The sequence below is a fragment of the Cyprinodon tularosa genome, unplaced genomic scaffold (genome assembly GCF_016077235.1).
Source record: "Cyprinodon tularosa strain WSP-4 unplaced genomic scaffold, ASM1607723v1 ctg38, whole genome shotgun sequence".
In the NCBI taxonomy this organism is placed as follows: domain Eukaryota; kingdom Metazoa; phylum Chordata; class Actinopteri; order Cyprinodontiformes; family Cyprinodontidae; genus Cyprinodon; species Cyprinodon tularosa.
In genome coordinates, this window is record NW_024039096.1 from 1,939,070 (window position 1) to 1,955,169 (window position 16,100).

The 16,100-nt window shown below is 37.7% G+C and overlaps 1 protein-coding gene and 1 non-coding gene across 2 annotated transcripts in view; both read left to right on the forward strand.

Annotated features, from left to right (window-relative positions):
* The window catches only part of LOC119791089 (rho GTPase-activating protein 27-like), a 42,121-nt gene that overhangs the window by 14,850 nt on the left and 11,171 nt on the right, over positions 1–16,100 (forward strand). The window contains exons 3-4 of the mRNA XM_038296942.1: positions 10,184–10,624; positions 14,465–14,704. Of these exons, the coding sequence (XP_038152870.1) occupies positions 10,184–10,624; positions 14,465–14,704 (681 nt within the window). The remainder of the gene's footprint in view (positions 1–10,183; positions 10,625–14,464; positions 14,705–16,100) is intronic.
* On the forward strand, positions 5,658–5,730 carry trnar-ccu. The gene has a single exon. It is a non-coding gene; the product is annotated as a tRNA-Arg (tRNA).

Here is a 16,100-nt window from a genome sequence, read left to right on the forward strand (position 1 = left end):
TTGTTTCCATTACTGTCATTTCCTTTTTTTGTTGTCATGTATATAAACAGACAGGAAGTATGCTGAAGTGACCCGCACAACTCGTGTTTTTCTGCCTACTAAAACCCTTTTTCTTCTTCCTGCCTACTTTCTTAGCGTGTCTGTTAGTTTTTTTTTTTTTTTTTTCCTGGGCCCGGGCAGACAGTTACCCTCTCCCCTCCTCTCCTCTGCACAGGAATTCATGAACACACAAACAGAGACATACACCCACACCAGTGAACCTTTGCACAGTCCCTTCCTGCTGCTTATTGTAACAGACCTCACAGTTCTCTTTTCTGTCTGAGCTGCAACTGTCACAGCTGCTGCGAGAGAAGGATGCATGAGGAGGGTGTTTAGGAGTCTTCTTTACCAGATCGCAAGTTGACTGAAGGCGGCTGAATAGCTAACTGGCTGGTTTTGACTCTTTGCATATGTTTGGATAGATGGATCGTGTAGCTAGACAGAAATAAACATGGTGGAAATGTACTCAAGGGTTGGGACAAGGTATCAGACGCGGCGGAGAATGACTCTGCCAGTAGCTGCCCAGGTAAGAGATAACATCAATCCTATTTATTCGCATGTAATAAAAGCTTAACTTTCTTTTATTGCTACTGCTTACATGTTCAAACACTTTGATAACTCTTCTGCTTCCTGTTCCATTGAACTGTGCCTCCTCTGCACTTGTCTTTTCCTGTCCAGGATGAAGTGGTGTAAATATACACATAACAATGCTCTTATCTTTCTTATCTTTTATCTGTCTTTAATCTTTAGCAACTTTGCTTATCTGGATCTAAGAGACACTTTCTAAAAAATTTATTGCAACAGTTTCTGGTCTCTTGCTCGGTTTGGGGTCGGAGTGTGGAGCGTTTGTGTCAACCTGCATTTCATGTGGATTGGTGGTTCGAACTGCTCTTTGAACCCAGAAATAAAAGTGTCAAATCAGAAACTCGCAGTAGATTTTGGATTCAGCTAAACACAAGAGTGTAGTAAAAGAAGACTTGTCTTTTCTTTGATCAGGCTGAAAAAATGGAGTCAACAGAATCTATTATTAGCATGGAGAGTATCTGTCTATATGTACAAACCTGCAAAAGTATTATTCATAATTAAAAGCAGCCGAGAGCGAATTAAGTATATTTTTTGGAGCTTTTTTTAAATGAAATGGGTCTCCAGATCAGATCTGATAAAGCCTCTATCATCATAGTTGCTGCAAACCGAGGAATGCTGTTTTACCGCACACTTTTCTTTCATTTTGTCACATTAGCACCACAGAGATGTAATACACCTACTCAAAGAAATTAAAATAGGAAGTATTTATATTCCTGAAAAGTGTGATCTGCAATTTTTTAGCCACTTTTGCTCTTTTAACATATAAGTAACAGGAAATAAACTAAATAAATAACTGGGAGAAAAAGGTAATCTGTTTATGATTTAATCTCAAGAGTTAAGAACAGCGTAATGAGAGAAAACAGACGTACTTGCTGGGCACTGATCCGTCCATCATCTGAAAGAGGCCTAAACGGACAGTCCGCCCCCGGACAGAATTACTTCAAAAGCAAAAACTTTAGAGACATATAAAACTCTAGAAAAAACTTAAACATCCACAACTTATTAAAAAACTGATTAAATTTCACAAATGATGTAGGAAGTCCAGCTTGCAGTTGGTCACAAGGGAAAACGGTTTGTGGAAGAAGGTGCTCTAGTTACAAGAAAACCAGAACTGAACTTTTTGGCCCACATCTAGATATCGGCTGTAGAGAAATTCAGGGCAGTTCCAGAATGCAAACCTCTTCAGTCAGCAAGATTTTGTGTGTAAAACATTTTAAAAACCTTGTTTCTTTCCACTTCACATGAACTATTTTGTGTTGGTTCTCACATCCAGTCCTAACAAAATCATATTCTTAAAGGAAATATTCAGAATGTAAACAAGAGTTAATGGGTATAAATAGTTTTATTTTATTAAAGATGGAAGATTTAAAGTTTAAGCTTGAAAAAATAAACATTAGTTTCTGACTCCAGAGTGGTGCGATGATGCAAACCGGTAACCAGAAGTATCGGCTGCATTTAAAGGTTCACTCTTGCAGTTCAGTGATCTGTTTTGAAAGTTTTCCAGTTTTTTAGGGATCAATGAAGCGACCCTTTAATCTCCGCTTTGCATTGTTTGAAATCAATCTGTTTAGAGGTCAGTTGTCTGACTGTCCATATTGACCGGTTTCAGATTAAGTTTTGATCAATGATCGAGGCAAAGTCTGTAATGTGATAAGAGCAAAAGCACTGAATTAAAGCAAACGCTGTGTAAGAGCAGAAGATTTTTTTTTGTGGTAATTGCTAATATATATTTCTACATCCTGCTTATATCACGAAAGACCGATCTTGACTTCAAAAATATCTTTGAGGATTTTGAGGAATAAAGTCTTTGAAGGCAGAACCTTTAGCATTACACCGTGGCTCAAATAGGAGCTGCATTAGAAATCAAAGGGATTTCCTTTATTCAGTCTGTATTCAGTACACTAGCATCAAGAGCATTTTAAATTTGGAGGGGGGATGCATTGGTTAGGGGAGGAGTGGCTAAAGCTGCATGTGGCTTTTCTCTGTACCCTGCAGATGGTTCTTTTAATTGCCCTTAGCAGAGCTTTTTATTTTAAAAGGTATTTTTTAATCTTAAGACACGTCAGGGGTTCTGTCATCTCTACAGTTATTTCCACCAATCAACAGAATAGTTAACCCTTTAACCTTCAATCCTGGGGTATTGCTTCTTCCCAGTCTTTCCTGTATGGCAATAGTAGAATATTTAAAAGGAATCAGATGAAGAAAATGTCTTTACTCCCATTCCCCATTCAGTCCATAATAACCATGTAGTTGCTTTGATTACATCCTGGAGAACCACTTACATTAATAACATTTCATACATCAAATATCCAAATCATTTTTATCACATAACACCAGATTTAATTCCTACAATACCATAGCATCCTACTATGTCCATTTTTTATTAATTTTGTATACATTTGTATAATAGTTTATAGGGATGCACAATATAATCAGCCCCCTATCGGTATCAGCCTTAAAACTGAATATCGGACATCGGCCACCCCACCGATAATTAACCCGATATTTGATCAGCTTCTGAATTTCTAAAGTCTTAAAAAAAAAATACTACTTTTTCTTACTCAAAAACTTCTTTTTTACAGACTTAAAAACTTCTATAGACGAAGGGAAAAAATATTGATACATTAAAATATCCCAATATCTTCATATGCTGATATATTGCCATTTAAAAACACCATATCAATCTCTTTTACTAATGAAATATTGCTATATGTCATCGTTATGCTACGAAATCACCCGAAAATTCACAAAATTTTGCCATATTTTTATATGTTGATATATTGACGCGGTATCGATCTATTTTACTAACAAAATCTCACAAGAATTTGCAAAATATTACGAGAGTTTGTAACAGAACGATGAAATTTCACGAGATTTCGAAAGTAAAATAGATCGATGCCGCGTTTTTAAAAAACAATTTGATATCATATAACATCAGTATCGGTTATCGGCTACATGAGTTATAAAATATCGGCATATCGGATATTGGCCAAAATCCCAATATATCCCTAATAGTTTAGTTAACGCCAGTACATAAAACCGGTAACCACGTTTAAACATTTCAAATTTATGGAAAAAATATATAAAAAAAGGAAAAATTGTAAAACTAAAATTCTCACAACTTTACCAGTTTATTCCACTTTTAACCATCAAAGAACTAAATCTCCCAGTTGAGCTGATTGGATAAAATAAAAATGGACTCATCTGCAGGATGTCCCTCTGTTTTTTTTTTTTTTTTTTTTTCTTAAAGGTTTGGGAGTGCAATTTTAGCGGTTTAAACATTATCCTATCATCAAGTGTAACTTATTATTTTGGGAAGCATGAGAAACACTGAAAAGAGAAATCATATTTTAATCTTGTGGTGTCTGATCAGACAGCTTTCTAATCTATTGGGCAGACGTCCCCTTCACACATTCTATTGCAACGCCTCTGTTCCAAGAGCTAAATTTAGTTTCAAAGGCAGCCATGTCTTTTACTATGTGGGGTATGCCTTTGTCTATTCTAGAGCATTAAGAGAGAGGCTATCTGAAAAATGTTGAATGAACGGTAGGATCTAAGCTGCATGTGCTGCATGCAGACAGCCATAACAGTCTCTTACTTGTGAGTTTTTATACGCTGCAGATTGAACTTACAGAATGTTGAACATTAACAGGAGAAGGCAGAGATCTGGTTGTTGATTTCAGTTTGATCTTCGTTCAGAACCAGCCCAATAGATTTAAATGCAGACTCAAAAGAGTTGGACAGGAGCTGTGTGAGGGATTTGCACAAACCAGCCAGGAAACCACTGAAAATTAAAAAAATTATAAATTCGACACAAAAAAGAGGTCAACAAAACACACTTCAATTCAGGTACAAACATAAAGAACTTAAGCACTAACTGACCTATCAAACAAGACATGAGGGAAACTGTTATAGTGGCTGATTAGACCACTGTTGACACACAAGGGGGATAAACTAACAAACAAATAAACTTAATTAAACAGGTAAATACTGGCCAGACACTAAGTACTTTTTAAATTGAACAAATTAACAAAACTATCCAAAACAAAGAATATCTAAACGAAAGATTAACAAATTTCCCTCCCCAATACAACAAATGGTGTGACTTGCTGATTAGCCTGGAACGACCAATTGAGAAGAAAGCTGGAGCTCATTGCAGCCCTCCAGCAGCAGATCCAAAGGAAACTGGCAACTCAAAGAAAAATTAACCAATTGCATTTTAACCAAAAATAACAAACTGTGTGTTTCACTGCAAATAGCTAACTTAAAGTCAGGCTATTGAAAAAATATTTGAAACATGCAACTCATTTTGAAAATGAAAAATATTAAGTTAGCACACAGCTTTAGAGTGTGACAGCAGGCTGTCGCAAGATGATAACCTAATATAATATATTAAAGGATGTTTGTAGTGCCGTTGACATCAGCTCTGACAAAAAATACAGAAATATTCCAACTGGTGACCTATTACCTTGTTTATAAATCAATTAATTGATTGTCAGTTGCTCTTTGGTCTTCTCTTTTTCTTTGCAGAATTTAGAATAGTTTTCAGACCCTGACTTAAAGTAAAAAGATCTGTCCTTTATTATCATTTTAAAGATTTTGTTTAGAAAAATGAGGCTGATCAGTCGCGCAGTGGGTAGCACTGCTACCTTGCAGCAAGAAGGCTCTGGTTTCGATTCCTCGCCCGGGGTCTTTCTGCATGGAGTTTGCATGTTCTCCCTGAGCATGTGAGGGTTCTCTCCGGGTACTCCGGCTTCCTCCCACAGTCCAAAAACATGGCTGTTAGGTTAATTGGCTTCCCTAAATTCTCCTTGTCTCTGTGTTGCCCTGTGATTGACCGACGACCTGTCCAGGGTGTACCCCGCCTCTCGCCCATTGACAGCTGGAGATAGGCACCAGCATCCCTCGTGACCTCACCCGGGACAAGCGTGTCAGATAATAGATGGATGGATGGATGGATGACCCATTGGCATCATTATGTATTTTCTCAAAACGAAAAGGATATAAAGCAGAAAACAAGAACACAAACTGTGGCCCCAGTGGCCTAATGGATAAGGCACTGGCCTCCTAAGCCAGGGATTGTGGGTTCGAGTCCCATCTGGGGTGGTACAGTTTTATGGGGAGGGGTGATCTAGAGGTGCAGACATAGACCTTGCTGTTTGAGGTTCTGTATTCGAGCCCACAGTGCTCTCCAGGTGCCCGCCGGGCGCCGCACAATGGCAGCCCCTACCCCTAAGTTTAAATGCAAAGGTAATTTCTCTAATTACCTCTTGGTAAAAAAAAAAATTCTGCTATTTTTTTTTATATTATTATCTGGATGGAAACTTGTTGCTGTCTCTTATGTCAGCCAATATTATTAAAATTGTATTTTGTAGAACACTGCAAAAACCTCGCGACCCCACTTGGGAGTAAGCGCATTAGAAAATGGATGGATGGTTTAAAAAATGAGAATTAAAGAAAATGTTTTTGGTTTGCTTTCTATAGATTCATTATGTTATAATTTGCTATAAAGAAAATATAGTTTACTTAACTAGATTCAAACCTAAAGCTGAACTTGAACATGAAAAAAGTAGATAAAACAGAAGATAATGATGTGGTACTAACATTGTTAAATGCTAAGGCATTCCTCCCTTCTGATTTACTGATAAAGAAGCACATGTATGCCAAGCTCGTCCCCTAGCTTGAAATTTTTTTTTACTTTTTTAGAAATACCTCCATAAATATCTGTGTTGCAGAAAATGCAATGGTCACCATGTCATTTCTGCATAGACTTTACGTCAGTCTGAATTTATTAACTAGGAAGTCAATGCGGTAAACAAACTTTGCATCATCAGAGCAAGTTATTTAGGCCAATATAGTCATAATCTAGAGTAGATGTAATTGTTCTAAGCAGAGGGATTGACTATTATACTTTTAAGATGCTCCGCTGGACTGGATTGGCTTTGAATTTAAAAACAAAAACTATATATTTCAAAGCAGTTCCCATGTGACACGTATGTCTTATAGAGCAGATCTTAACAAGTCATTTCTCTTTGTGTTAACATTTGGTGCATTTCTCTTTTTAGAATAGCACATTTATTCTAGTGGTCAGCAGATACCACAGAAACACATGCACAGGTTTGGGTAAATATAGCAGTTGGCTTGCTCTGTCATAGTTAAAGTTTAGTCTAGAAAGACCGTCGCTTTTATTCGTAATGTGTTCATGATGGCGACTGAAAGGCTACGCCGGACAATAATTGCCAGGAGTTTTACTCAAAGAATTAAGCGCCTCACAGGAGCAAAGGTGAGATAAAAAAATCAGCTTGAAGAGAAAAAAAAATCTTTTAAAAAAGAGGTATTTTGAGGGGAGTTAACACACTTATGTGTCAGTATAATCAGTTTCAGCAGCACACAAACACTCCTTCATCAGATTGTGTCACTCGTATTGACCTTCTTTAAACAAATTCATTGTGATGATCTGGCTCTGCTTTACATGCTGTCCTCCTCCCATGTGGAGCTCTGTTCCTTTACGCGTTACCCTTGTCATGTGAAAACTGAGCATGTAGTCTGTATGGAAGGAAAACACGATGAGCTTCTGGTGAAAGGTTGCTGTATTAAAGTGGGACACTGAAGTTAATGCATGACAGTTATAGAGAAGTTTAAACCCGTTTCAGTCCACTGCAACTGCTCTGTCTTTTTCACTCGTTAGTATTTATATTGTTGTTAAACTTTCGATCTAGTACGTAAATAAACACAAAAATAGATTATGCAGTTCACACACTTTTTTAAATGTATGCTTTTTGTAGACATTGGGTTTTATTGGTTCTACATTAGAACTGAGGTCTGGGTACAAGGCAAAATAAAAACAACAAGGCTTAGTTATTGATTATGGGTATGAAAGGAACGCCCAAGAAGACTGTTGGGTTTTTTTTCAGCGCTAGACTTCCTGTGTTTCAGTTCGCTGCAGAAGACCCATATATGATGAACTACAGCTCAGCTTAATGCTGGGGTGTGGTTCATCCAACAACAGTTGGTCCTTTTAAAAGGTTGTTATACTTTACCTGGTACTTAAATGGTTCTCAGGCTTTGTTTGACGGCTATCTAAAGGATAGCTTAGCAAGATTTCAGGATACCCATGGATTCTTGAAGGATATCTTTCCAGATAACCAATAGGTACTAATAGGGGTACAGAGGGGATGTTTACAGGCAGGGGGGGATTTATCATAAGGCAATACTAGGCAGTTGCCTACTCTGTTTACATGTATGGTTAATACAACCATTCCTTATTTGTGCACATTAAGTATGTTTTTGATAAAAACCCTTTCGCTAAAATGCCATCAAAAAGCTTATAATATTAAGTGTGTCTCAGCCCCCCCCCCTTTCGGTGTCCACCATATTGGATCAGTCCATTTGCTGCACATGTTCAGAAAGGTCCAAACAGACAGCAGCAAACCATTTGAAAACAAATGATGCAAAGAGCAGTGTTGCCGTGCTAATTTAGCTCTTTAGTCGCTATATTTAGCGATTTCTCAGGCCCCTCTTGCACTTTTATTTCAAAAAAGCGCCTAGGGTCAAATCTAACAACTTTTTTCTGTTACTACAGACTTTGGCGAGAACATCTAAAAGCAGCGAACTTTGCTCTCCAGAGCGAGTAGATTGGTAACCCCGCCTCCTGCTCTCCTCTATCTTGTCTGCTGTCATGATTTGTGCAGCTATTATTTCATCCAAATGAAAAATGGAGAACAGATAAGCAGATCGTGGTTTGTCTAAAGTGAAAAGAAGGACTGTTGTATTTACTTTTGCCATCGCCTTTTTGGAAACACAGGAAGGAGCAATCAGCTAAGTGAGCTTAGTGCTTGGAAAAAATCTTTCAAGAAAAGTCAGCTGAGTACAAACAGAGAGGAAAACTACAAGAAAAAGGACAAGAAGAGAGGGACAAAACCTAGAACAAATAATGTATGTCTGTGTAATGGGTCTGTTTTATGTGTTGTCTTCTCAATTCAGAGGGCTCCCTGGCTGTCTTTGCCTAGGGCCCCAAATTTTCTAAATCCACTCCTGCTTACAGGATCCTACACGGTATACCTACAGGGGGAAAGTTTGAGGAATGGATTCCTAAGGTACTTATTGGGTACCTTTTAGTATTCCTGTTTAATACCTACAGGGAACCATTGGCTTGTTAAGGAAAATTTCAATTCAATTTAATTCAGTTTATTTATATAGCGCCAAATTCACAACACATGTCATCTCAAGGCACTTTACAGTTCAACCAGATCATACAGTCAAATGGATACAAAGTTTTCTATCTAAGGAAAACCAGTTGATTGCGTCGACTCATTGACTCAAATACAATCCCTCACACTAAGCATGCTTGTAGCGACAGTGGAGAGGAAAAACTCCCTTTTAACAGGAAGAAACCTCCAGCAGAACCAGGCTCAGTGTGAGCGGCCATCTGCCGAGGCCGACTGGGGTTCAAGGAGACAGAAGCAGAGACACAAAAGAAGCTGCATGACACAAAAGAAGCTGCATGACACATGCAGGACATAAACCTACAGATAGGATTCTACTGTGCATTTATTTTCACCAGTTTCATAGAATCATATTAATTCAGCTGGGCGTAAATCACAATATATTAATGGCAGTAATGTCTTCTACCATCAAATATCTGCCTGTAAAGCATTTGGTAACCATGGTGACTCAGATGAGCTAGTACAGGGGTCTGCAACCTGTGGATCTGGAGCCATAAGCAGCCCTTTGTAATCTCTGTAATGGCTCTTAATTGTGGCCTAAAATGATAGAGAGGCAACTATTGTGGTATGATAACAAATGCCAGTCTTTGAAGCTTTTGGAAGTTTTTTTTTTAAGAATATTTAATTGAATTTTCTCAACAAAATTACATTAAAATGGCCAGAAATATGTTTTTAGATCTACTTTTCTTATCATTATCTTAGAAATTACGTGGGTTTTTGTTTAGATTTTTTTTCATCATATAATACCCTATGGAAAAATACATGCTTGATATTCATGAAATGTTTTACTTTTTCAAAAGCTAAACATTCAGATGTTGGATCTTTCAAATGGCAACAGAGTTCCTATATAAGATATATAACAAAAGATAATAAGCTGTGTTTTATTAAAAGGGTTTCTAATATTTGCGGCTCTAAACGACTTTTACTCAGCTGAACTCTCGACAAATGGACTAATCTAAAGGTTGCAGAACTCTGAGTTAGTAGATCAACATTGCTGACCTTCTCTTGTTGCCTGGGCAGTGGAGGATGTGTCAATTTCACTGTTTACATTCGGAATATCTGTCATATTGTGAGAGCCATGGGTTTTCATAGGTTCTTAGTCAAAGGATTGGGGAAAATATCTACATTTTTGGTGCCACTAAAACTTTATTCCAGCTGTATCACTTCATTTAGCGTGTAAGAACTCCCCCAGATTATGACCTTATTGGCACTGAACAGGTAGCTGGTAGGTATGCTATAGCGTACCTGTCTTTTACAGTCGAAGCGCTACTAAATGTCTTCTGATGTCGACATTTTTCCTTGTTTTTTTAAATATTCTTTTTCCTTTTCTACAGGTGGAGGATAAAAATCTCCGGACAGCAGTGTACGTCAACGTAGCACAGCTTCGCCAAAGCATCTCCGAATCTCCCCCATCGGATCCCTCCCCCTGCTCGCCTTCCTCCCTAACACAGGAGGGATGGGAGGTTCATGTTGACGAAGAAAGTGGACAGAAATATTACTTCCACCCCGACACGGGGCGCACCACCTGGGACAAACCCTTTTTAGACTCCCCCACGGACCCTGAGCGGCTCCCTCCAGAGGTACCTTGCTCTCCGTCCCCCCCTCCATCTGACTGGGGCTCAGACTGGGAGCAGCTGGTGGATGAAACCACTGGTCGGCCTTACTTCTATAACCACATGTCCGGGGAGACGTCCTGGGACCCTCCTGAGCAGCAGAGCCCTTACCCCCCTCCAATGGAGCCTATGAGCATGCACAGGTTTCCCGATGACGGACCGGTAAGGACAGACAGCCTGGCTGCTCTACTTAGGCTTCCTCTGTCTCCTGTTTTAGCCTCACCCAGCGGCAACCTAAATACAGTCTGCTCTTAATGGAATGAAATGTCCTGCACCTACATTACAGACATGACTTAATTCATTATATCTGCACAGAATAGGCTCACCAGTCGTCCCAGATGACTTCTCTAAAAGAACATTTGACCTCATTTTGTTCTTAAAACAAAACTAGTAAAATAATTATTTGAACAGATTTCAAGGACAATGACTCAATATAAGAAAATTTGACCACAGTAGTACACATCTTTATGAAGATCCTCTCTTGGTCTTTTTATAGCTACATCCAAAGCAGCAATGATCCCATTTTTGCCCTTGAATGACTTCATGTGAGCGATAAAAAGAGGAAGAATGGGCTGAGTTAGAATGGCACATTAAGGTCATGGAAGCTATTGCAACTTGTTTTTATGAGAGTTTAGCTTTGAGATCATTGGAGTGAGTCAGTGAACTCATCATTCAGTGACTGCAATGAGTTGGAAAAGATTAAACAAACAGTTTGTGTAATACGCTGAGAAGTGGGAGTGAATTAATGGAATAACTTACGCATGCTTGTTGAAATTTCTGTCGAGATGTCAAAAGATCACACATTGTTATTCAAGACTTTATCACATGGCTTTCACTCTCTTAAACTAAGGGAAGGGTAAACAAACAAACTTTATTTTTGAAATCATAGTTTACTATGTTTTTGGTCATCTTCAGTTAAGAGTATGATGTAAAAATGTTTCATCGCATTGAAATTTGGCCACTGTGGAAGTGATTGGAGATGTCTGCTTCTATTTTTTTATTGATAAAACTGAATCCGGGAAACCCACTGGAGGGAGGGATTGCTGGAAAGGACAGACAGACGGATGGAATAATAGATAATTCAATCTGAAAAACTCAAACGAAGAGAAAAGACAATTAGAAGAAATTTATTGATACAATTACTTGGTCTTTGGTGCTCAGACCTCGGCAGGAAACATAGCACTGAATTTTGATAGATATGCATGAACAGGAGTAAAGAACAGGGCTGTTTCCCCTAGAACTGAAACTGGTGGTGGAGTGGAGATAGATGAAGTTGGTCAGTCTGTAGACTGCTGGTTAGCAAGACGGTACCCTGAGCTTTATGGGGAGATCCAGTGGACTGAGTGAGCTGATACTATAGATCAGGGAACTGGAAGATGGAAGTCCAGTTTGGATAACACTGGTTGAGAGAACCTGTCCATGATGAGCAAGCATGAGGCGATAGTGGAGAGGAAAAACTCCCCATTGGGAAGAAACCTCTGGCAGAACCAGGTTCAACATGGCGGTCTTCTGCCGGACCGGTTGAAATGAGACGCGGAATGCAGTAAGAGTGAGGGAGGAATGACTGTCTGATGAAGCTTTGGCTACGATGGTGGAGGAGGGGCTGGAGGCGGGTTGAAACAGGATCATCTGAATGAAGACAGCAGCACCTCTGCAGGAGCAGAAAAGTTGCCGGAGGCCTTTTAAGATTAACTTTCGATGCCTTTTGATTGGTTTTCATGGAGGTGTGGTTCCAAGCTGATTGGCTGCGTTGTAGGTGGATGTAGTCGAGAAATCAGTTTCTTCAGTTGAACTTCCGCCTATAGGTAGGCTCCATATTAAAACAGTATGACTGCTAAAAAATAGTCTGTGTTGTTTAGGAAATTATTAATTCAATTAGAGCGATATAAGCATATAAAAAGATGTAAGTCCCTTTGAAGTTATTTTGATATTAATACAATGTATTTTTTTGTTATCTTTTTTTATTAGAAAAATTCAATTTAAAAGAATAGGTGCAACTATATACAGTGAACAAAAAGGATAATCAAACATTGTTATTTGTTTACAGAAAAACCAAAGAAAAACCACTAAAAGAAACTCATTACAAACCCATATCAACAAAAATACTTTCCCTTTTAATTATCTACAGTGAAAAAATTCATGTTTATGCAAAAAATAAATCAAATTGTCCAGTCCTGAAAATATTTGCATTTACTGAGCAGTCCGAAAATGTCCAGTGTACTTGAATGCACCATGACAGAGCAGCTGTCCAGGGGGAGTCTTCCTAGCAACACCAGGGTGTTGCTATATCTCACATGCTGTGCAGCGTTTTTACTCAGCGAATGTTACAGGCAGCTGGATTTAGATGCCTGCTTGTTTTCTTCAACACTTCAGCCAAAACTTTTATCACAATATACTTCCTAATTTCGGTTGTTCCTTGTTACTGAATAAAAATACATCGCGATATATATATTGATCTTGAATTATTGTTCAAGTTTGAAATGTTTTCATGTGATTAATCCAGTAATGCTGTGTTGCTCACTGCTGTTAAAAAAATAGTTACACCTACGTACCCTTTTGGTTTGCTTTCCATTGTAGCTGCATGAGAAACAACAATTACTTTAATGACCATTTAGTTTTGGTGTCACTTTTCAAATTTGCTCTACAGAAAGATATTTGCACATCAATATTCTGCATGTCTTCACATCTAAACAACACTGTATTTGTTTGGTACTTGGATGCATCCAAAATATTAGGCTGAACTGGATATTTTCATGACAAATACGTGTATCATTACGCTCTGACCTATGAATATAGTGAAGTGAGTCCACCTGTGTTTAATTTTATCTCAGTATTAATAGTTTTAGTGTCTGCCTCAGAGGTTTCTTAGAGAACAAACTCTTTCCCAAGAGAAGAGTCACAGCAACTGATAAAAAAAAGGTTGTTTTTTTAAACCAATTAGTTGTTTTTTTGTTTTTCTTTTAAAGAGAAACTAAATAAAGGGAAAAACTTGAATTAAGGCAAACAGAATATAAACGGAAACCGAATGGCTGCACAAACAAAGCATATCTGATCTAAAAAAAGAAGTGACACAAAAATGTGTGTCAGAAAAATATGACACAATATCATAAAAAAAATGTAACTGCAAAAACAGCAGAGTAGTTTTAAATGTGAACATAAACCAAACACTGAGAGAGGAAATCCAATATGAATATTGAGTTAAGACCTAAATCTAAATGACAATCTGTGGTATACCAGCTGTCATAAAGATCAGTGACTGTAATAGTAGTAAAAGGTGAGGAGTTGCCTGTGTTGTTTTGGGGTAACTATATGTCACACTTTAGATTTTTTCTGAACTTTTATCAGATGAAAAAATAATCCATACCTTTTCCTACTTCTGCTTTATCCAGAGGTATCAATTTCAGGGTGTGAAAATTTTTAAAGGTACTATAGCCCATCGATCCCGTCCAAAATTATTAGTTAGAATCGGGTTTATCTGCCCAATTCAATTCAATTCAGTTTTCTATATATAGCGCAAATTCACAACACATGTCATCTCAAGGCACTTTACAATTCAACCAGATCATCCACTCAAGTTTTCTATCTAAGAAAAACCAGCTGATTGCATCGACTCATTGACTCGAAGGCGATCCCTTACACTAAGCATGCTTATAGTGACAGTGGAGAGGAAAAACTCCCTCTTAACAGGAAGAAAGATAGAAAGATATGATAATTGTCCTCTCTCTGGAACTATAAAGGGTTATTCTCATTACTTTCCTTTCATTTAAATGTTTTTGCGATGCGTTGCAGTTTTCAAACTAAATTTACTTAATGTGAATGTCATATCTGATAAAGCCCAACTTTTCCTGTGTTTAACTTTTACTGACATTTAAATGAAAATAAATGATACATTTTGAAAATAAATGCTAAGATGTGTTAACCCTTCAGCTCAAAGCTATATTATAAAGCTGTACCCACATGCAGTTTTTTTTTTTATTAATCTGTCATCCCCCTTATTTCCAGCCTCCTTTACCTGCGGAGGACTATCCCTCAGAAGATTACCCTGGTGCAGAAACAGCAGAGGCATACGAGGATCTCAACAATACCGGACCTCCCACCCTCCCCAAGGAGTACAGTCTCAGTCATGTGAGTCGGACCAATATTCCCCGGGCCAACCTGGATCGCAGTACCCCGCCTGGATGGAACCTGACTGTGGAACCCAATGGGACCTGGGTTTTCACCAGTGAAAACTCTCCAGATCAGGTATGCAGAGTCCACAAAGTCCTCATTATAGACTGAGGAGCATTTAAATGAGGTGTTGGTTAAGATCAATGAACTTTAACATTAAATTGAATTTTTCTTTCCACAATTGTAGCAGATTATTTTACAGATTTTTGTTCCTTCTCTAGTGTTTTTTGTTCTTCCATAAGCATGGCTAAAGATAGAGCTGGAAAGAAAATTTTGGGTGGTGCCACCCTCCCTTCTAAACATGTTCAGTACGGGTAATATGGTTCAGAAAAAGTCATGGCAAGACCCAGTTTTACTTCTGAAAAGGTGCGCTGTAGGGGAAGCTTCCCTCAAAGTCTATAAAAACAAAACAATGTAATTTAAAAATAAAGTCATAAATATCTATATATCATAATATATTTTTTATTTTAATCAGTACAAGATTTAAATTGTTTGTTTTTTATGTTTTGCATTGGCTCTAAGGTTAGAAATATATTATTAAACATCAGGGAATCAATAGAAACTGGTCCCTAGGGGTTAGTGTGAAACAAGCATCCATTAAAGCTTTAATGTTCTCCAGGGGTAGCAGATTTAATTTGACTTTTGGAACCCTTTTTTTTCTTTTTCATTTGTTCTAGCTGAAAGAGTAAACCTAAAATCAATAGTATGTACAATTTAGTTAATATTATTCCTATTAATTTCCCAACTTATTTTTCATTCCTTTAAATTGCTCCAGAAGAAATCCTCTTATCACTAAGTTTCTGTTATTTTCTCTTTTTTCATGTCCCCCATTAAAAATGTTTAAAGATTTATGCAGGCAGGAAAAAGGTGAACGCTTATTTGGGTATGGATTTCAGGAAAAAAGAAAATTTAGCAACAGTCAATATATAATAGAAGGTGTTTTTTGCAAAAGGAATCATAGTTTTATAAAGATGATCGAGTCAACAATACTTCCTGTAAAACTGCTACATCATCTACATTTCCTGCTGAAGAGGTGGGGATCATTTTGAGCCAATGAATCAAGATAAACCCCTTGAAATATTATTCAAACTTCTTTGCTCAGCTGTATTTTTAGATTAGTTAATAAACACAAAAGTACACCTCTGAAAATCATTTGGGAAGGTTTGAGAGTGAAGCTTAACGTGCCTCTGTGTTTTATAAAAGCCTGCAAATCACAATTATTACCTTCAGATTTAACTGTTAGAAATCAGTGCTAATTGTAGCTAAGCATAATGCAACCATTACGGTGAGTTAAGCAAAAAAAAAAAAAAAAGCTAAACTTTTCCAAGGGACTTTGTTTTGTTGAGGTGTAGAGTAGCTGGAAATTTGCAAGGAGAAAATTAAAATCCAATCTAAAACAGCTAACTTACCACATAGCAGGTTAGTTAACACAGTTAAAAGGAGTACTTAGAGGAATTCAGCATTGATATAG